This window comes from Paroedura picta, chromosome 12 (assembly GCF_049243985.1).
Source record: "Paroedura picta isolate Pp20150507F chromosome 12, Ppicta_v3.0, whole genome shotgun sequence".
NCBI classification, from domain to species: Eukaryota; Metazoa; Chordata; class Lepidosauria; order Squamata; family Gekkonidae; genus Paroedura; species Paroedura picta.
Genome location: NC_135380.1, coordinates 3,422,009 through 3,444,354, shown reverse-complemented (window position 1 = coordinate 3,444,354; position 22,346 = coordinate 3,422,009). Strand labels below are relative to the sequence as shown.

General features: G+C 46.2%; 1 protein-coding gene and 1 long non-coding RNA gene across 3 annotated transcripts; one reads left to right on the top strand and one right to left on the bottom strand.

The window, feature by feature from the left end:
• Positions 1 to 1,921: 1,921 nt before the first annotated feature.
• RNF26 (ring finger protein 26) lies at positions 1,922 to 7,336 on the bottom strand. Its single transcript, XM_077305317.1, has one exon. It carries the CDS (start codon positions 6,599 to 6,601, stop codon positions 5,141 to 5,143), a length of 1,461 nt encoding a protein of 486 aa, XP_077161432.1. The 5' UTR covers positions 6,602 to 7,336; the 3' UTR covers positions 1,922 to 5,140.
• A 235-nt stretch (positions 7,337 to 7,571) lies between these two features.
• Positions 7,572 to 20,831, top strand: LOC143821695 (uncharacterized). Of its 2 annotated transcripts, XR_013225879.1 has the most exons (4): positions 10,821 to 10,983; positions 13,104 to 13,269; positions 19,016 to 19,997; positions 20,225 to 20,831. It is a non-coding gene; the product is annotated as an uncharacterized LOC143821695 (long non-coding RNA). The 2 variants fall into 2 exon arrangements; XR_013225878.1 differs by lacking the exons at positions 10,821 to 10,983; positions 13,104 to 13,269 and adding an exon at positions 7,572 to 7,754.
• Positions 20,832 to 22,346: the final 1,515 nt, after the last annotated feature.

Genomic DNA, 22,346 nt, shown 5'->3' with positions numbered 1-22,346 from the left:
GGCGACGGTTTTCCTCCAGGTTAGATTACTGTAACATGCTCTACACAGGCCTTCTGATATCCCTGACCTGGAAGCTGCAATTAGTCTAGAATGCAGCTGCACGGATTATATCCAGGACCCCCTGGAGAGAACCTGTGACTAGGCCAGGTTCTGCCATCTGGCTGCAAGTGGAGGAACAGGGAATCAAACGTGCTGTTCTTTAACCACTACACCACACTGGCCCTCTGTGTCCACACAAACACACACACCCATTGTCTTTTCAACAACATGTAATAAATGAGTAAACTCCAAGTAAGGGGCACTCCGAGGTGCAGGCCATTGAGACAGGGAGCGCTGTCAAATTGCTTAACGAGACGGGAGACTCAACTGTGTGAAAAGGGATACTTTTTAATTTGTAAATAATCATAGAATCATAGAATCATAGAATCATAGAGTTGGAAGGGGCCATACAGGCCATCTAGTCCAACCCCCTGCTCAACGCAGGATTAGCCCTAAGCATCCTAAAGCATCCAAGAAAAGTGTGTATCCAACCTTTGCTTGAAGACTTCCAGTGAGGGGGCACTCACCACCTCCTTAGGCAGCCTATTCCACTGCTGAACGACTCTGACTGAGAAAAACTTTTTCCTGATATCTAGCCTATATCGTTGTACTTGAAGTTTAAACCCATTACTGCGTGTCCTTTCCTCTGCAGCCAGCAGAAACAGCATCCTGCCCTCCTCCAAGTGACAACCTTTCAAATACTTAAAGAGGGCTATCATGTCCCCTCTCAACCTCCTTTTCTCCAGGCTGAACATTCCCAAGTCCCTCAACCTATCTTCATAGGGCTTGGTCCCTTGGCCCCAGATCATCTTCGTCGCTCTCCTCTGTACCCTTTCAATTTTATCTATGTCCTTCTTGAAGTGAGGCCTCCAGAACTGCACACAGTACTCCAGGTGTGGTCTGACCAGTGCCGTATACAATGGGACTATGACATCTTGTGATTTTGATGTGATGCCTCTGTTGATACAGCCCAAAATGGCATTTGCCTTTTTTACCGCTGCATCACACTGCCTGCTCATGTTTAGTTTACAATCCACAAGTACCCCAAGGTCTCGTTCACACACAGTGCTACCTAGAAGCGTATCCCCCATCCAGTAGGCATGCTTTTCATTTTTCTGACCCAGATGCAGAACTTTACACTTATCTTTATTAAATTGCATCTTGTTCTCATTTGCCCATTTTTCCATTGTGTTCAGATCTCGTTGAACTCTGTCTCTATCTTCCGGAGTATTTGCCAGTCCTCCCAATTTGGTGTCATCTGCAAACTTGATGAGTAGTCCCTCCACCCCCTCATCTAGATCATTAATAAATATGTTAAAAAGTACCGGGCCGAGCACCGAACCCTGAGGTACGCCGCTACTCACCTCTCTCCAGTCTGATGAAACACCATTGACAACAACTCTTTGAGTGCGGTTCTCTAACCAATTCCCTATCCACCTAACGATCTGAAAATCCAGATTGCAGTCCTTCAACTTATCCATCAGAACATCATGGGGAACCTTGTCAAAAGCTTTACTAAAATCCAAGTAAATGACATCAACCAAATTTCCCCGATCCAGCAAACCTGTTACTTGGTCAAAAAAGGAAACTAGGTTGGTCTGGCAGGACCTGTTGGAGACAAATCCATGCTGACTTCCTTGGATCACCAAATTGTCCTCCAGATGTTTGCAGATCGCTCCCTTTAATATCTGCTCCATTATCTTCCCCACAACAGAGGTCAGACTCACTGGTCTGTAGTTTCCCGGGTCATCCTTCCTCATTTACACAGAGCAAAAGAATGGACGCTGGTGCTCCCACACAAGCAAGCAAACAATCCCTCCCAAGGCAAACAGGAATATGGGGGGGGGGGAGGGAGAGAGCAGGCCCAGGATAAGGAAATGCATTCTGTAAAGCAAATCTTGTATTTTTGTAAAAAATAAAATCCACAGAGGAACAGAAAGTGTCACAGCTTAACAAGGCACAAAGCAAAAAGGAGCAGCTAGCTATACAGGGACAAGGCCTTGGCCTTCTGACCATGTCTCTTCTCTTCTCCCTCCATTGCCAGTGGCTTGAAATTCACCTGAGCTCTAAAACTGTTCCAAAGAGTTAAAATAACATTTCCCAAAGACCAGAGGGGAGGGAGAATTGCATAGTGCTTTGTGTGCCGTTGTTGTCTTCTCGTGCTTTTTCTGGATCCCTGGCACAGCTCAGTTTGAAAACTGAAGTATACGGAGTCAGTTGGTGGTAGCCCTCGCAGGGAAGGACGGACCGCACCACTTCAGAATGCGTTGTGTCAGGCAGGGTCACAGGGATAACAACTGGTTTGATATGCCCTGACACGGAAAGCAAAAATCAGAGCTCTTGGGGCAAGTGAAAAATGATCGCAGAAAGGAAGAAGCTAGATGAACCTCCTTTCCTAGTGTGCAAGCTTGTTTTAAGCTTGGAAGGTGTATCTGTACAGGAAAGCATAATTTTAAAATCCTCCTCTCCTTCGTCTTGGCTAATCCACTCTGCCAGCTCCTGTTTGTCTCATTCTGCCCCACATGAAGATCAGAGTTTCATTTCAGCAACTTTTTAATCTGACCCCCCCCCCCAAACACACACACTTAAAACTGGTTTATACCACAGTTTGCTCGCCTTCAGCGCTGTCTTCCCTTCTGACCTTTCACAACTAAGGCACTCCAATCCGTTCTTCCAGCTATCAAATCTCTGGCAGATCACCTAGAGAGACACTTCAGCTGGCTCTAAATCCAAAGAGTTCGGCAAACACTCCCTTACAATTCATTCCCTCGTTTCAAAATCTAAAAGCAAACTAAGACCAAACACAAGAGAATCTCCAAGGTTTTTAAAATATATATATTAAAATAATAGATCTTGGGTGGAGGCTTGTTTACCTATTCACCAGACTGAAAATGGCGATGAGGGATTAAACTGGAACGCATCAAAGAAACAGTGCTCTGTTGTTGTTTTTGTTTTTGTGGGGGGGAGGGACTATTAAAATTATACATATTTGTTCTTGCCGGATTGCCCAAGAGACCTTGCAAAGGCCTAAGCCATCGTGTAGCCTTGGGCAACACAGATGCAAAAACAGATAAAATTTGGTTTATTACTTTTTCTAACAGCTTCTTGCACTGATGGAATCTGAACACGTCTCTACCCAATGGGGAACCATTTCTTCCCCACTTTCAACTGGCACAAACAACAGCCTTTCAACCCTTGCTTTTAAAAACAACAGACCTCTCAGGGAGTTCGCTGCACTAACATAACAGCGCTTGTTCTCCAGGCTGGAAAATCTCCTTCGGGATTCCACTCTTTTGCTTCCATTTTGAAAAGCAGAGTTTAGCCCCCAAACTATTTTTGCAGGAGAGCTGAATGCTAAACGAGGTCCCAAAAGCGAGCGCTCCCATGTGCGTCATTGAAGCGTGGCATGTCAAGTCACAGTGGCCGGGCTAGTAAGTGGCCCAGCCTCCCATCATCTGCACAGAACCAGTAAGGCTGTGCACTTGGATTTGCTTACACAATAGTAAAACCAACAGGGCCAGTTTAAGACTGGGGTGCTGGTCATATGCTCTAGCTGTTAAAAACATTCTGTGAAGGACCCATGTTGCGTCATGGTAAAAAAACACCCTGCCAAACAGACCAGGCAGTGCAGATCTCTCCTGCCAAGGGCAAGGCTCAGTTTACAATCTAAACAGATCATCAATAATTAAATTGCTAAACAGAAAAGAAATTACTCGCCAGGATGTCGAGTCTCTGAGATTTCACTTTCCAACTTTTTAAAAAATAAGTAAATTGGCTGAGGGTGGGAGAAGTTTGACCATCGTCTCTGTCGGGCTCACCTTCTGAACTCAGGTATGGACCACCGGTCAACAGCAGCAGCCCCCTGGGCTCCCCAGGTTCTTGGATTCCCTCTCACTGCCTGATTTCTGAGAATGGGCAATGGTGGAAGAAGGAAACCCGAAGGATTTCCTGTTGCCCAGAATTGGAACACAATAAACCACACTGGCCTGCATCCTTTCATTCCTCCCTCCCTGACAGTCCCTCTACCTTAAGCAATGAAGTCTGCTTGCTCTTAGGAGACTGCATAGTTTAGCCTTGAGAACTTAAGCTATAGGCTCTAGACCCTCTATTTACTAATGAGGTCACCAGCCTGCTCAAATACCACCCAGACAAAAAGTCAGAAAAGGCTATCTCTGGAGCTATTTGAGAGGACATTTTCATTTGTTAGCAAACAACATACAATTGTAGTAATCCCCTCCTCCAACAATTAAAAAAAAGAGAAAAAGCGTATATAATTCAGTTGTGCGACAATGCTGGAATGTCACAGTTTTGCATAGTGACCAGTGGAAGTTACATGCTAGTCAGTGCAGTGGGATCCTGACTCACATCCCCATTACACGTCAGGGAGTTGTGTGTGTACTCTAGTTGCACTTTGGTGTCCAGTATACATTTCTTGATCTTGAAACCACCACCCCCAAACAAATGGACACAACAAATCTGAAAAGGAAAAAAAACGGCACATCCTGAAGATGCACTCTGGCCCCAAGACCTAAAGCACTGGTCACACATCTTGAAATGCATGTCACAGTCAACATGGCCAAATGAACATCCTCCCTGTGGGAGAACTGAGAAAGTATTATCCAGGGTTTTTTCTTCTTGTAAGTCTAGTAGAGAAAACTTTGCTCTAGTTAATAGAGACCCCAGAATACCTAGACTTTCAGTCACTGATCCCTTGTAACAGCTTGTTGCTTACCAGGAAAATCTATACAAATGCTCTTTGTCAGGTCTCTGGTGGGCTTTTTAAACCTGATCGTTCTATGGCTCAAAACTCAGCACACCTCTTAACAGTGGCATTTTGGATAATTACTGCAATCAGCTAGTGTGCTTCCTAACAGCAGGAGCAAAAAAAGGAAACAGGAACATGGAGAGGACATTAGCAACATTCTCCATGGTCCAATGATTATACAGGCTCTTTGGGAGTAAAAATGCTGCCGCTAAGTATCAGCAGGAAGCTGTTCTCCATCAGCCAGTGTAGAAAGCAGTGAGTACAAAGGTGAAAGACACAACTCCGTGCTCCTGAAAAGTCTGGTGGAATGTAGATAATAGTCACCCCGGCGGCGCCTCACAGGTAGACATTGAGAGTCTGCAGGATCATCTGCCGGCAGAGTGGGCAATTGCGCTGGTATGAGGCCTGCTGCAGCAAGATTTCAGTACATTCCTCGCAGAGGCAAAGATGGCGGCAGGGAAGCAGCAAGACCGTCTTTGTCTGGTCCTGGCAAATGACACACTTTTTCCGTTCTTCTTGCTCCTTCAGAAGAAGCCATGGGTCGCTGTCCTCTTTCAGAGCATTCAACTGCTCTTTTGTCACAGGTTTGGTATGTGATGTGCTTGGACCTCTGCTTGGGGGCTGCTGCCCAGCCAGCACATTTTGTTGTGAACTCGGTCCCAGATCAATGTCTCTTCCATGCTGGCTCCCACCGCCTCGGGCTGCTAACTGCTGCCCTTGGCGGGCAGGAACTGCGGCCTGCTGAGTGGCTGCAGACAACCATTGTCGTCTTGGATAAGGTACCCCAAGAGAAGGCAGTCTTAGAAAATAGGTCAAAAATGGCAGCCATTCTTGCTGCTGATCCCCACGGCGGTGTGCTCCCCTGCCCCCTCTGTTCCAATTGGCCATCTGGAGACCCCGATCTGCCAACCTGCGCCAAGCCTGTGAGCTCAAGATCATGTCCAGCGATAAGAGTACAACTTGGTAGAGGCGGCACAAGTCCCTGCGCACCCGGTGGTAGGAAGGCATAGAGTTCAGGTAGCCAGTCACCTGGTCCACCAGTGTCCATGTCATCTGAGGATTGAGGGTTAAGATGCAGGCAGCAACCAGACCCGATAGCAGCACCAAGCCGTATAAGTTGAGGAAGAAGATGTTAAGCAACAGCTTGCTCATGGAGGCAAGGAGATCAAACACCAGCTGACAAGGTGTCCACAGGAGGATGGACATAGCAATGGCACTGCTGGACAAACGTGCAAGAAAGGCAGCAAAGATGTCTGTGACACTCAGAAAGGGGCTGACAATGGTTTCCCACAGGATCAGCCCAAGGGAGAAAAGGTTCTGGGTCCCAATGAGGCAGATGTTGATGAGGCTGTTGACAAAGTAAGCCACAAGGCTCATGGCAATGGCGCACACTTCGCACACCTGCCTCAGAATCGACTGGCCAGATCCAACCAGGTTCCAGAGGCCCCGGTGCATCATTTCTTTGCTTCTTAGCATCAGGTGGGTGAACAGGTGCCCCACTACTTTCAAGCTTTCCATGCTGGAACACAAACCACGGAGCAAGTTGAAGATGGTATGTACAGAGCCCAGAGTCAGGTAATACAATGCCTCTGCGACACACAGCAAGAACAACAAAATCCCATTCCAGCAGTGGATCATGCAGCCCACCAACGCATTGGGCAAGTTGTAAACAAAGGCAATGAGCCAGAGCAGGACGGAAACCAAGGTGGAAACCAGGAAGAAGTTGACATCCAGCAAGATGACCAGCAGGTCCAAAATCATCCCTATGCCATTGATAATCAGGAACACAAGATCCATGGCTGGACTCCAGACAGGGAGTGGCAAAGATGACAGCAACCGTGTTGAATGAGAACTGAAGGGGACCGAAATGCTTCCCAAAGGGCTGCCGGGAGGGAAAACCTGTATATCCTGAAGACTTCTATGAAACGATGGAATGCCTCGACGCCTAGGCGTCCAAAGACCGCAGGACACCTATATGCACTTGGCGTTTGCTCCCTTTTTCACGTCACTAAAGCCTAAGGTGGGAGGCACTGGTGTTCTCCAGCAGCAGCCCCCAAATTGTCTTCCTCTAAATTCCAACAAGAGGCTCCCCACGACAATGCGAGCACTCCTGGAATAATTGGTGAGGGCTGAATGCCCAGGCAGGCAGAGTCCGTTGGAGCGGGACCCCCAAGTAACTGGCAGGTGGCTTGCCCGTGGGGGAGGGGGTGGGCGGTCCCACTGGCATCCCCTCCCCCTGCGCGGGGGGCTCCTTGGGGGCGCTTCCTGGAAGAGCAGCCGGTTGGGGTCACCTGGCCCCCCTCTCCCCCAGGGGGGCGGGGGCTCCCTCCGCTCCTCGCCCCGCAAGTGGCCGCCGGCTCCCGCCTCTCCTCCTGAGCAGGGCGAGGGTCGCGGGGCCGCCCGACCCGCCTCTCGCCCGCGGTCTCCCCCGCGGCTGCCTCAGGATCCCCTTCCTGCTGTCATGGGCGCCGCCATCTTGGAAGGCGGGGCCACGGCTCCCCATCCAATCAGCTCCGGCAGAGCCGCGCGAGCCTCAACCGCCGAACCTCGCACGCCCCCTCCCCAAGTCTCGACCCGATTGGGCAGTTTTGAAAGACGCCAGTGACGGTTGACGGCGCTCAGGGCAGGGGGGCGGGGAAGGCGAGAACGCCCCGCCCACTAGTCGAAGGCGATCAAAAGTGCGGTGCGCTCGTTTAGGAGTCGCGCATGCGTACTAGATTGGGAGTTGTGAGGGGGTGTTAATGTTGACCGTTGGTGCTGAGGGGATTCGTTAGCCTCCCTCCGTGTGGGCAGAAAGGCCCTTTATTTCCATCTGAGACCCGCTCAGCATTTCAGCTCTGGGTGCTGTTTGCAGTCTGGGGGGGTTCAGACCGGGGAGGGGGAGTTTCCCCCCTTTGCTGGAAGGCATGAGGGGAATTTCCTCTCAGTCGTGAAAACGTCCAGGGAAAAAGTAAAGACGGGATTTTTTTTCTTTTTAAGCTATACTTTCTGTTCAAAATTTCCTCCAGAAAGCAATATTCAGAATTATAATTGGCTTCCTTGGGAACTGATAGACTCTGCGCACTTTGTTCTCCAGTAATGTGTTAGTCCTTAAGACGTTGCTCTCCTGTTTACAGAAACAGAAAAGTATCTATCAGAAATGGGGATGGGGAGGATAGAAAATCCCAAGAAGCTACTCAGTAATTGCTTGGCCAGAAAACAGTAGTCGTTTTTTTAAAAATCTGCAGTGCAGGTTCTTTCAGAACTATTAGTTTCCTTGGATTCAGAATAGGCATATATATACACAGCATAGATACAAAAACGCAGAAGGTAGTAATAACATTCCTTCCAAAAACACAAATGGGAAGCAAGCCTTGCAATTTTTGGCAACTACTTACATAAGACCTAAAAGAATGCTTAGTTCTTTCCCTTTCAAGCTCTTGAGCACCATCAATATATTTTTTATGGGTTTGGGGCCTTTGAGTTGATCTCCTTTCCCTCTACCAGAGAGATGACAATGAAATGCAGTCTTTGTATGTTTCAAAAAAGGACAATTCTAAGGAAACGTCAGGCTGACAATTTTGTGCCTTTTGCAAGAGAACACGCCCCAGTGGTGATTCTTCCTTTCCAATTGTGACGTGATTCACAAGGGGACAAAAAAAAAAAAGATATGGTGCATGCAGAGGGACATTAAGTGAAGGAAAAAAAACAAATTTGATTTAGCAAGAACAGAAAGGACAGCTTCTTGGACACATTCAAGGTTAAAGTAGAACAACAAAGTCAACTTTAAGATCATTTCCTTTTATTAACACTTTTTTGCTGTACAGCAGAAAGGTTTAACATAAACACCCTGCTGGATCGTGCCAAGATCTATCTAACATAGCAGCCGAAGACAGCAGTCCTCCATTGCTAGTAACAGCTTTCAAGAGATGTGCTGCTTCTATTCATACAGGCTCTATCATGACCAATGGTCATTGACAGGAACTATGGCTTGTGGCCAATCACGCCATCTTGAGCAAGCATATTTGTCGTGTATAACTACCTCAGTTATACATGACACAAGAGCCTCTTGTGGCGCAGAGTGGTAAGGCAGCAGACATGCAGTCTGAAAACTCTGCCCATGAGGCTGGGAGTTCAATCCCAGCAGCCGGATCAAGGTTGACTCAGCCTTCCATCCTTCCGAGGTCGGTAAAATGAGTACCCAGCTTGCTGGGGGGTAAAACGGTAATGACTGGGGAAGGCACTGGCAAACCACCCCGTATTGAGTCTGCCAAGAAAATGCTGGAGAGCGTCACCCCAAGGGTCAGACATGACTCGGTGCTTGCACAGGGGATACCTTTACCTTTAACTACCTCAGTGAATAGTCTGGAGAACCAATGAATTGGAGACTTCAAGTTACCTGATATGTTGTGTTAATTACCCCTTAATTTGGTTCTGACTCTTTCATGTCTACCGGTTTGTATGAAGAATCAAGGGAGATACTGTCGTGGAGTAGCTGCCCACAGTTCCTTCTGCACTAAATGGTCATTGGTGATTGTACAGCAGTATTCCAGATCATGGGAATAGTTTTCAGGTGTAAATGGCTGCTCTGTCTTTTGTAGCCCGTTGTTTTGTGAAGCTATGTGAACGGAAAACTTCTTCAAACTTATTAGCAACTTTTAATTAAATTCTCAAGGCAGTTCACAAGTGAAAAAATCATTTAAACATTACAGAATACAATATTAAGATGCCTGGAAAATGCAACAAAAAGAGCACTGTAATCATTTGAAAGCCAGGATGGACTCTTAAGAATACAGGAATCTTTTTGCTTGGCAACAAAAAGAAAACAAGGAAGCAGCTTGACAGATTATTTGCAATAAACCCAAACAGACTGGAAGTAGCAAGAGTTATTTTTAATAATCATCAATAATAGAGGCTTACTTTGTTAAAAGCATATTATATACATTATGCTAAAATATGTGACAGGTCTTCCAGAAACACCATGACCATTATGAACTGTGCAATTTTACTCTCAGCTTCACAAGATGGTTACTTTTGTCAAAAGATTATTTGTAGAAAAGATTAAACGATATATCTTGAGTGCAAAGCCTGTTATGGAAAGTCCCTCTTTCTGTTTGTTAATAGGCTTTATTAGATTTCTTATGATGTGTGATGATTCACGGTCAAACCTCTTGAAATTCCTTTTGCTCCTGTACAGTGTACAGAGGGCTCCCCTCCCCTTTTCAAAGGAGAATAACACACACACACAACCTTTTTGTTGCTGGGTTAAATACAGGTTGTTTCCAGTAAATAAGATTTTTTTCCAGAAGTGTTGCAGGAAAATGCCCAAAATTCTGTGCCTCATGTGTGGCTTCCATACTTGTGGTTTAGTTGTGGCACCAAGATGCCCAGAGAAAATATCTGAGCTGTCTTGAAAGAGGCATAAGCAGGGTAGTGAAGTGGTTAATCCGGACAAGGTGTCAAGGTAACAGAAAAACACTCTTACCAAGACTGTGAGGCATCTCTTCAGCTGTGTCCCCAGCGATGTCCTTGGTTGCTCCCCAAGCCTTCTCCTCTGTGTGTTGCTTCAAACTCAGCTCTTCCCATTGGAAGAGGCCACCACGCTTTGTAAGCTTTCTGTAGCACCATCATGGTTTGGGTCAGGGCACACGCCTTACAGTCTAGATGTGCATGATTTGGGGCAAAATTTGGTCCTTACTCTTTATTTCCCTTGCAGCACTGTGCTTTGAAGCATCTAAGAGTTAAAATCAGGTTTTAACCTGGGGAATAGCTTAGATTCTCTGGTTGGATAAAGTCTCCCAAATCTGGGGGTGTCAGCTTTGTGGTGCCTCAAAGCCGATTGGGGGGATTCTTTTCGTATCATTAATATTTATGATTGGATTGACAACTAAGGAAATGGGAACCCACTGAAACCTTGTACTTTCCGCCTCGATGCTGTGTTTTTTCCATGATGAGAAGCTGATTGTGCTCTGTTTATGCAGGTGCCCCTTCTCCAGAATCTGGGAGAGGCAAAGCTTAATTGATTTAACAGCATTTAAATCCTGTTTAAAGCCAGTTGCCAGATGCATATTAGCATGCTGCTCCGCTCTTCTTCATTCTTCTGTAGAAAACAAACCTGCACGGAAGATTAATACAGATGAGTTCGTTGATCAAAAACAGGCCGAAAGCTTTGGCCAAGACTCAAAAATCACTTTTGCAAGGTGCAGTTTGCTGTTAGTTCTTTGTTTTTAATGCTAAATCAGAACATACAGTTTTTGTACCAACTGACCTTACTGTTTTGACTGCCAGAAGCTGGCCATACAAACTGCACAGCCTGGGCCAGTACTGGGCCTGGGATGAAAAAAGAGAAAGCAGTTTCAAGCATGCTTTTTTTCCTGCCAGCTGAAATGCAGCTGACAGGCAAGCAAAAACAGGGGATGCATGCTTCATTTGTGCCTTATGATCACTGATGACATTTACCGCTGAGGTTTCAGTGTTTGTCCGTTGACTAAAGAAACCAGGGGTAGAGCATTATGAGTTTCCAGGTATCCATCTTGAGTCTTCTTGAGAACACCGTCAAAGAAAATAAATGAATAAAAGTGCCGGGAACCCCAGCCTGGAATGAGATACAACGGGCAAAGATAATAGAGGCTGATTGACAAGCATTAAGTTACAAAACATGATAAGACATATATGGACAGATAGAGCAAGGCAGGTGTTGGGTTTACAGACCTTTTTAAGGCAACTTGCTTAGCATCTGCCTGCAGTTCAACACAGCTAGGCTGCTGCCAATATGATCACGTGTTCTCATCTCAAAGAAGTGCACTTTATGGGCTGCTTCCAGTTGCTTCTCCAACCATATGAAACATCTCCCTGCTCACGTTCCCTATATCTAAGGAAGGCCCTGGCTTCTTTGGATTCTGAAGTTTTATTTATTTGCTTATTTGTTGCTACCCTTCTCAAGCTTCCAAAATAACTCTTGTGCCATCCCAACTGTACTTGAAGTTTACATTCCTTTCCCTGGTTCCCGACAGGAGTACTTGGAGCCTGGCCTTCCTTTCTCCACCTAGCTCAATGCAATAGGTTGTTAAGCAAACGGTAGGGTCGACACTTCAGGGCTCCTTGGGAGCCAGATACATTCCCAACTCATCAAAATTCAGATGACAAACTCCTTGTACTTTGAGCAAGACCCTGAAAGGTTTTAAAGGAAAGGGATTACAAAAGAATGATTCATGGAAGGTTGCTAGTGGTGCTCTTTCACATTCTCTGGATCCAGATCCGGTGCTGCTTTACTCCGGAGCAAAAAGGAAGGAAAATGATACCCAGAACAGTTTCAAGAATATTATCTTCTTGTTCTGTGCCTTGAGGATACATGATAAAGCCTAACTATAAAAAGAGACTCGCAGTTCTATGACCAGACTTTGAAGTCTCTTTTTTCATGTGTGCCTGTAGCATATCACGGAATACAACAATGGCCAGTGCTGTAGACACCAGCTGGCTACTCCGTCACCACCACCTTCTGTTGTTGGGGAATGAGGTGCTCACAGCCTGAGACGGATGGCCTGTGCTTTATTTATCCCATTTTTCACTAATTTGGAAACCAAAATGAGCTTCCAAATACAGCTGAAATAAATGCATGAAACCAAACAAATTACCAAGAAGGCTCCAATTCTTGGATAGCCCTTGGATCTACTGGATCAGCTCAGTTCAAGGCCTCAAGCTGTGCACAATGGGCTAAGAGCCGAAAGCCCTTTGACTCTTGTCCTTCATCTCGATCCAAAGGTCATACATGATCTGACCCTACCCAGACTGAATACGTGAGAACAAAGAAAGAGGCAGGATGCATTCCCCCCCTCCCTCCCAGTAGCAGTACTGGAAGGAGGCAATAGCAGTTTTTGTTTATTTAAGATGTTTTGACTGTGCTTTTCTTCTCAATGGGGACTCAAAATATGTGACAGCAATGCTGTTAAGCTGAGAGCATGCATGTGAAGGTCACCCAATGATAGAATTGCCAGCCTCCAGGAGGGGCGTGGAGATCTCTGGGAATTACACCTGATCTCTTGATGGAGAAAATAGCTGCTTTAGAGAGTGGATGGCCCTTCCCTACCCAAACCATACTCATCCCAGGCTCTACCAAGAAATCTCCAGAATTTTCCCAGCACCTATCCCTATCCAGCGAGCTTTCCTTGCAGAGTGGGGACTCAAAATCCTGCTCCACTTAAGCCACTACACTATGCAGGCTCTTGGTGGTGGAGGGTCAGGGGAACAAGCAAGGGGGGAAACACCCATGCTGCTTCTTTCACTGCCCCTTCATTCTCTCTGCCTTCTTTTTCCACATCAGGGTACTGCAAGCCTTAAAATGGAAGCAGGAAGCTGGCCGTGAGGTGCCTCGTTCCCCAGCACCGGGGACGGGTGAGGTGTTGCAGCAACAGGGAAGCCTGCTGGTGGTTGAAACGCACACCAGTGATGCGGATTCTGATCTCCTGCCATCGCACAAATGTGCAAAGGTGCTCACAGCGCTGTGAGGCTCATGTTAACAGATGGATTCACTTAGCCGTGCAATCAGGGGGAGGGGAGAAATGGTTATCTGGGGTGCTTGAGCCAAAGATACCCTCTCTTGGTATACATTTCTCCATCCCAAGATGTAAGTATTAGATGTATATGGAGCACAGATGTTGTCATTTATCCTAATAATAGTCCTTGATGTCTTTTCTTTCTTTTTTTTTAGTATCAGGTTATGAATAATGTAGCAGGCAGACTTTCTCACTTCTATTTGTAACAGTTTATCTTTTTTCTTGTTGATGTTTAGCTTTCGCTCCCTGATTTCTTTTTGTGGATTTTAGTGCACCTCCCACACACCCCACGCCCCCCCGTTGAGCTGGAAACACTTTGAGCATTTATGGTAATGTTTGGATTCGGGACTTCTTTTTAAAAGGATGGCCTCTGTCCATTTCATTCACTGTTTTACTCAGGCTTTTGAGCTTGGCAAAGGAAGCGCAGAGAGAAGGAGACATTTCAGCAGCTCCATTTGTTCCTGTGCTCTCTGCCCCTGTCCCCCTGCCCCTTTCTTGAACAAAATGTTATTTCTGTTGCTGTTCCGTCCTGTGGGCTACCCCTTCCTCCTTGGCCCATCCTCTTCTGTAGCCCCCTCCTTCAAAGGTAGATTCCTTCATCTGGTTATGATTCACTTCCAAACCAGGAATTAGACTTGACAGGCTGTTTCCAAACAAAGGCAAAATGTTTATGGCATGGAGAAGCTTTGCAGCGATTTGAATATTAGCAGCGGCATTTTTGCATGATTCATAGCTGATAAAATCTCTCAAAACTGCCTTGAGTTAGTGGAGAGTTTATCCTCCACATTTTCTTTTTGTTTATTTAATTCATTTATCGTTTGCCTTTCTTGCTAAGGCTTAAGGCGGATTGTACAATTTAAAAACAACCCAATGCAATAAAACATAATATATATACACAACACATAATGCAATAGAACAGGATTATAAAAGGAGAGAGAGCAATGTAACAAACAGAGTGTAATACAATAAACAGTGCAAAAAAGGCAGATTACATCACCCGAAAACAATACCGCAAGAACGGTGTAACACACAAACAATGCCAATGAAAACACTCAGTACTTTTCACAGGCAGATCACAAACCTTTATAAAAAAAATACCCTCCTGCCAATTCCGTTTCCCGCATTCTGAGGAACCATAAAACCGTGAGGGCTTTCGACCGACAGAGCAGTCTACCCAAAACAGACATTGGTCTGGCATGGGAAGTGTTAAAGGTGTCCATTTTTTGTGTCACTGGGCCTTTTGAACATGAAGCACACCAGGAGTCCATCAAGAGCAGTACTGGCTACTCAAGTGTAGCAGCAGCTCTCCAGGGTCTCTGGCAGGGGTCTTTCACATCACTTAGTGACTGGACCTGTTTAATTGGAGAGGTGCAATCTGCTCCTTGCAAAAGTGATTTTTGAATCTTGTAGCAGTTTCACTCATCTGTGCAAAGCTGTCTGAAGCATTTGTCAATGGCAGTAAAACAGCCCCACAGTCACAGCACAACCCTTGAGTCATGAGAAGGCCTTTGCTGCTAACTGTTGCATCACAGGTCCAGGAATCACTCTTACAAAGGCATGACTGCAGCTCTTGACTAAAAGGCATCGCATTTGTGATAGAACTGCTGAGGACAGACACATGCCCAGATCTCTGTGTGTGTTTACTGGAAAACATCAGCAAGCACTGCTTCCTCCAAGGCTCTTTTGTGAAGCCGGCTCTTGTCATTTCAGGCAACTGGTGGAAGACATCATGCGGAAATCAACAGCTGACATTGTAATTTCTCTGTGGCTTCTCCCCAAGAATATAATCCACTGATCCCCTCCTCCCCACTATTTGGCCCAGTATGACACCAAGGTGACTTCAGCTGCTTTTGAGAATTGAATGGATTTCCCAGCTCTGCCTCATGCTTCATTCTGAAATGGCCAGCCAGCCAGCCTCCCTTACCTAACCTCATTAGGAGTCATTTATGCTCATTTTGATGCAAACAGAGCCTTGTAACAAAGCAGGGTGGTGTTGAGGTTAGCCAGAATCCCAGGCAGCAGCAGGCAGTGTAAGAAAAATGAGAAATTAGACTTGACTGTGCAGAATCGCTGACCCTTAAGGATGAAAATGGAATATTTTCCTTCCCGAGTAGTTTATGGCTGGCAGAGTTCGTATGACAGACAAGACTCTTTGGTGCCTCTTGCCTCGAAAGCCGTCTGCCTCAAGGGAGTGGGACAGCAGATAATATTCTTCATAACTGGTCCGCCCACAAGATCAGCTTATTGAGCAATAAATGCACCTCTTCAGTCAAGATGCCCGTGCTGCTGCATGGATATTTTTTCTTTATTTACTTGTGTCATTTGCAGACTGCCTTTCTCGCTTGCATTCAAGGTGGGTGACACAGAGTGAGTCAATACAATTGACAGGATGGGCTATTCAGTGCACGAAACAATAGGATTAAGGTTGTAGAGCTGATTAGACATCTGAAAACAGAGCTGAACAGAGAAAATGGATTTTGAACTATTCATCCTTCCCTGATAATGTAAGACTCCGATTGTTTTTGAGCAGCTTGTGTCAAAATTGTATTGTAGACCTCATAGCAAACCTCTGTTAGGCTGTCTTTTTACATTCACGAATCAAGAGACATGTGGCTTATAGGGTATTAAATCTTAATGAAACTGAACAGAATTGAAGCATAGGCCTTGACACATTCAGTGATATGGAATTTACACAATAGGATACAACCAGGTAATTATGGGGCTCCCCTTACATACATATATACACGTATACACTCCCTTCTCTTTACCGTTTCTCCAAGAATCACTCCTATAAGCCTTGGCCGGCCTTTTCAGTGACTAGAGGTCAATTAATCCTCGTCCTAAATTGTTCTGGCTTTATATTAATTATGTTTTATAACGTTTTTTTATTGTAACTAAGATAAGATGTGTTTTAACTGTGTCGCTAACTGCTGTGAGGCACTAAATGCAAGGCAGGGTATTCATTGTCATCATTCTAGTTTTCCCCAGCTCTTCAGGCAGGCCACTCCATAAGGTTGGGATACCACACTGTCCTGGTCTTCAAACCACTATTTTTGCAACAGGAATAATGCCGTTCTCTCGTCCCTTCTGGCCCCAGTTAAACAGTTTTGCTGTTATGGATACTGTGTGGAATGTGGTTATGTGAGGCTCATGGGCTCCACTGTGTACTGAAGGCGATGTGATAATGGAGTCAAATGTGTTTTTTAAAGTGAAGGGACAGCACAAAATTGTATGCAGTCACAGGGCTGTGCTGAAAGAAATGGTATAGAAAGGTCCTTTGATGAGTTGGGACTGTGGACTATTTATCGTGGAAAGTATGCTCCTACTGGGCAATTTGAGCACACCTGAAGTTGCCTTATACTGAATCAGAAAGTTAGTAGTCCTGCCTAGTTGAACTGGCAGAGTTCTTGGGGGGCTCACGCGTTGGTCTTCCACATCTCCTCTGGAAAACACCAGAGATTGAACCTGGAACCTTTTTTGTGCCAAGCAGAAGCTCTACCGCTGATCCACAGCCTGTCCCCTAATTTCACTGACAGAGGATGTAGAGATGGGCATGGGAATAAACAGCTTTAAAATGAGATTAGATAGATTTATGGAGGATAGACCTACTAGTGGCTAGCAGCCGTGATGACTGTGGGGAACCTCCATGTTCAAAAGCAGTCAGTCGGGTGAGACAGGTTGCCGGACTAGATGGACCACCGGTCTGATCCAGCACGGCTCTTTTGATGTTGGACACATGAGCTGCCTTCTATTGAGAGACTCTCAGTCCATCCAAATTAGGATTGTCTTCTCAGACTGGCAGCAGCTGACCAGGCTCTCCGGCAAAGGTCCTTCACATCCCCTCCTGCCTGGTCCTTTTAACTGAAGATGCCAGAGACTGAACCTGGGACCTCCTGCCTGCCAAACAGATGCCCTGCCCAGGAACCACAGCCCCTCCCTGTATAAGTTCTGCATAATTTGTGTCCTGTTTACACGCTTATTCCTTGTTTCAGGTTTGTGCCTGCTCTGTATTGGATTTCTGCTTGTTTTCTGACATCTCCAAACCCTATCATGTTGTTTATTGGGTACCCCAGCTGTTGATCATATTGGCTTACACTGTGTGATTCGCCTGGAGTCTCAGTGAGAAAAGTGGCCTATAGATAACAAATATTTGTAGGCAATATTTGTAGGGCAGCAGCAGCAGAAAACATTTGCTGGGGGGTTTTGTGCAGTTTTTGACTCTTCTACAGTCTAGCATATTTCTTCTGAGAGGTTTTGCCTGATCACTTGGGGTGTTTGAAATAGACTATGAAGCTTTGGCTTGCCTTGGAAAGTGGCAGAAACGACGTCTGGCGGAAGGGCCCAAAGAGCGCTGTGGGAGGAGGGGACTGGCAGAGTAGAGAAAGTCTATGAAGTTGGGAGTGGAAGAGGGGTGGGCAGCTGGTGGCTAAACCTTGCAGATCTGTCACTGAGGGACAGGTGGCCAAGAGTTGACCCACCCCAGGCCCTGGTGCCTTGCCAGTTTCCCCCGCTTCTTTCCTTGCTTTGTCATTTGACTCTTGAGCTGGCTTTTCTCAGCTGTCTGCCTCTTCAAGGTAATTACAAACCGTGGAACAACAAACAAGAGAAGGGAGGATTGCAGCATCAGCAAGTCAAAGGAGACATGGATCAGTGTTCCCTCTAAGCCAGGGGTAGGCAAACTGCGGCCCTTGAGATGCCCATGGACTACAATTCCCATGAGCAGGGGCTCATGGGAATTGTAGTCCATGGACATCTGGAGGGCCGCAGTTTGACTGCCCCTGCTCTAAGCTGTGTGTTTGGGCCCCACTCAATGCAATCTGGAGCTGCAAAAGGTCTTACACTGCCCCTTGCCCCTTGCTCAGGATTGAACTGTTTCACTCAGTGGGGGGGGTAGGGGGTGGAATTAAAGGGAACTAACGTTCTCAGTCCCCAATTGCGCTTTTAAAAGGAAGACTTTAATTTTGAAGCGATCCACGAAAATATTCAAGTAATGTAAACCTGAGCTTCCGATTATTAATCCACTTGAAATAAATTTGCCTGGACTTGGTTATCATCTGCGAGTCTTTGTGGGATTGGGGCAGAGGAAGCCCTGCATGAAATGGATATTATTTGGGGAACATCAAGGTATTCCAAATGGGGCAAGTAACAGGGAGCTAGAGTTGCCCTGAGACCTGGGATGTGCACCTCATCCATTTCCCCTCTCCTCACACCTACTAGTGCATTCTGCTCATTGTGGAGTTGCTGGTGAAGCCATTTCAAGAAAACAGGTGTCTTTAACAAAGACAAATGTTACCCATTAAACTGCAGCAGCTACTGGCCTGAGCTCATGGGAGGGAGCTCAAGCTTGGCTTTTGCTTCCCTGGACCCCTAATCCCATTATCTCTACAGCAACTTCTGTGTCAGAGGGAGGAAGGAAGGAAGGAAGGAAGGAAGGAAGGAAGGAAGGAAGGAAGGAAGGAAGGAAGGAAGGAAGGAAGGAAGGAAGGAAGGAAGGAAGGAAGGAAGGAAGGAAGGAAGGAAGGAAAAGGAAAAAGACAGGAAGGAAGGAAAGGAAGGAAGGAAGGAAGGAAGGAAGGAAGGAAGGAAGGAAGGAAGGAAGGAAAAAGACAGGGAGGGAAGAAGGAAGGAGGGAAGGATTGATTGATTATTGAGCTAACGGAATCCATTGTTGCACCTGCAGACTTGAAAAGGAGAAATGAAACTGGGTGACTTCAACAGACTGCAACATACTGACACTATATATGAACACAGAATTGGCTCTGCGGCCTCAGTTGCAGGACTCATCCCAAAAGAATCCCAAGAGATGGACTGTGTGGGTGTCAGGAGAAAGGGGGGAAATTATCTTGAACAAAAGTACCAGAGAGCTTGAACTTTCCTTCAGCTCCCGTGGATGACAAATGGATTTACTGGCAGGAGGCAAAGCATTGTTCAAAGCATGAGAGCATCTCCCAGTGAGGATGTGAATAATGCACCGAAGTTCCAGGAGTCAGCAGGAGCGAGTTCCCAGTCGGAGCGCCATAGAGCGGACTTATTCTGAGTCAGCCGTCAATTCATCAAGGCCAATATAGTCCATTCAGACTGGCAGTGGCTCTCCAAGGTCTCCTTTGGTGATCCTTCAGATCAGCTGCTGATCCTTTTTAAGGGTGGGCACGAACCACATTTCTACAGTTCTACACAAAACCGGTTTGTATCAGTCTGTGACCTCTGCCTTCTGGTCACTGCTGCTTTTTTGAGGAAGCAGAAAGCAGGGGTTTAACCTCTGCTTTTGGCTCTTCATGAACTGCTTTAAAATTCATGGAAGTTCCCGGTGGCTCTACAAACCAGCCAAAATTCATGATGAACTTTAGTTCTTGACCTGGTGTGTGCCCATCCTTAATCCTTGTAGCTGGAAATGCCAGGGACTTCCGTATGCAAAGCGGAGACTCTTCTCCTGAGCCCCAGCCTCTCCCTCCTAAACTGAATAAAGGTCATGAACTAAAGAGCTAGCGGATACACTGTGGGATTCTTGCATCTGTTTTTATTAATACAGATTTTTGAAGGTCAGCAGCTCAGAGTTAAATTGCAAAGCCATTGCCAGACTACCAAACCTTTTTTTAAAAAAAATAGAGAAGAATCCGTCCTGAATCTTGATGAGCAAGCCGCATCATGGCACTCACTAAAAGGTACGGTGTTAATTCCCATATTAAAATCATGCTGTCATTTTTTTTTAATTATAATGCTCATACTTTGTACCTTCCCTGAATCACAGGCAGGTATTTGCTGAGTGTGATCTCAGTAAAACCAAGACAATGTGGGACACCAAGTGAATCATCCACAGACACCCGTTCGACTGAAGCATCCTCAGAATTCTTAGTCCTTGGACCGAGTGTTTTTTTATTTCTCCCAACAGATCAGCTGTGGATTTGGCTGCTTCCTTTTTGTTCTGGAGACTCCTTAGGAATTCCCTTCCAGCATGAAGTTACCTCCTTTTTGTGGGGGCGCCCTCCAGGTCAGCTGCTTTGGGTTTCAATGAAGGGAGCCGATTTTGCTTGCTTTCTTTCCCTGCTTCAAATGACCCATGGGAAATAAGCGCTGATCCCCACGGGGGCTGATTATCCAGCTGTCCTCAAACAACACTGTTCTTCCAGCCATTATGCACTGTCTGACAACAATATCATGGGGCCCAGCCAAACGGTGGCTGCAAGCCCTTCTACTTGAGCGCTGTGAATACTTGGGAGTACAGGAAGCGCTGAGGTTCCCCTGGGATAGTCCGGAGGACTGAGTTGTGAAGCTAGTTTTGTTAGCTTTGCTTCCATCCATGCCTCAATCTGAACTGGGAAATGGTGTGCAGGAGCCCTGAGGTTTGAACAGTCTGCAGGACAACTTAAATTCATGAACATGAAGCTGGCTTATACTGAATTAGACCACTGGTCCATTAAGGCCACCAGCTTGCTGGGAGCGGCGGTACAGAAATCAAATTATAAATAAAATAAAATCTACTTAGACTGGCAGCGGCTCTCCAGATTTTGGGATGGAAGTCTTTCACATCACCTGGTCTTTGGAACTGAAGATGCCGAGGATTGAGCCTGGAACCTTCTGCATTCCAAGCTGATGTTTTACCACTGAGTCACAGCCTCTCCTATGTGTGTCACAAGAAAGAGTCCAGAGATTTATGCTCATTGTTGGATCTCTGCAGAAGAAAGGTATGGGTGGTCATTCTAATTCTATTTCAGAGATGTTTGATGCTGGCAGCCAGCTCTCCGTTCTCTGTCCTGTCACAAGAACAAAACTAATCCAACCCCAGAAACGTAGATTACTCTGCCCTCTCCCATTTTCTCCATTCTTATGGCATTATTTTAGACCTTTTTGTTTGTTTGTGTTTTTCTGACAGCCACTCAGATATCTTCAGAAAGAAATCCTGGCATGTGCATGTCATCAATTGCTGAAATACAAACAGAGCAAGAACCGAAGCAAATAATAAAATATTCCAACCCGAAGTCAAAACATACCTCCTGTTTATCTTCTCTTACATCTTCAGGATAAGATTCTCAAAATTGCATTACAGAGATAAAGCACATACATTCATTTGTCTTTCCACACTAAAAATGCTACAACCTCTGGAGCATAGCACCAATTGGGCAAGTGTGCAATCAAATGAAAGCTTATACCTCCTTGGTCTTAAAGGTGACCTTGGATGAGTTAAAGCCATGTAAATCAAATTCATAAACACGGTAGAAAATTTGCAAAGGGTGCCTATAAGTATTCAGGTCTATGTTTTACAGGATGTTGAGCAATTCTGAATAAGTGCTTTCAGACTTACGCTTAGCATATTTTGCACTATCCCATGCTGAAAATATATGATCTTCCAGTACAGCTGATTGGCTGCCCCTTCTGTTGATCTCCAAGCTACACCCCCCCCCCCCAACATTCTTGGAACAGAACCCCCCCCCCCCCGAAAAGTCTACAGTCTAGGCCAGGGATTCCCAATCAGGGGCTGCAATCCCTGACCCTCAGTGGGGTCCAAAGCCACAGAGTCCCCCCTCCCAAGCATCCATTTCCTCCAGGGAAACTGGTCTCTGGAGCCTGGAGATGAACTGGGATTCCGGGGCAGCCCTAGGGTAGCCACCAGCAAGGGATGGGTGGGGTGGTGCAGGGTTGCTAGATCTGGGTTGGAAACTCCGGAAGATATGGGAGTGGAGGCTTAGTGACACACAGTGCCATACAGTCCCCCCTCCAAAGCATCCCTTTCCTCCAGGGGAACTGACCTCTGGAGTCTGGACAGAGATAAGTTGTAATCCCAGGGGGTCCCTGGGTGCCACCTGGGGATGGCTTCCCTACCAGGCCTCACTTGGAGGCTGCCCTTAAATAAGCTGCACATTTCCAGAACAAGCAGCCCAATGGAAAGCGAAAACCCTGAAAGTCACATCTCTCTCAAGTTGTGGAGGTTCGGGCCTGCCACGTGAAAGATAAAAGCCATGCCGAGCCAAATGACTCCAAAGGAAGGCAGATCTCAGAGCCTGGCCTGCTGGCTG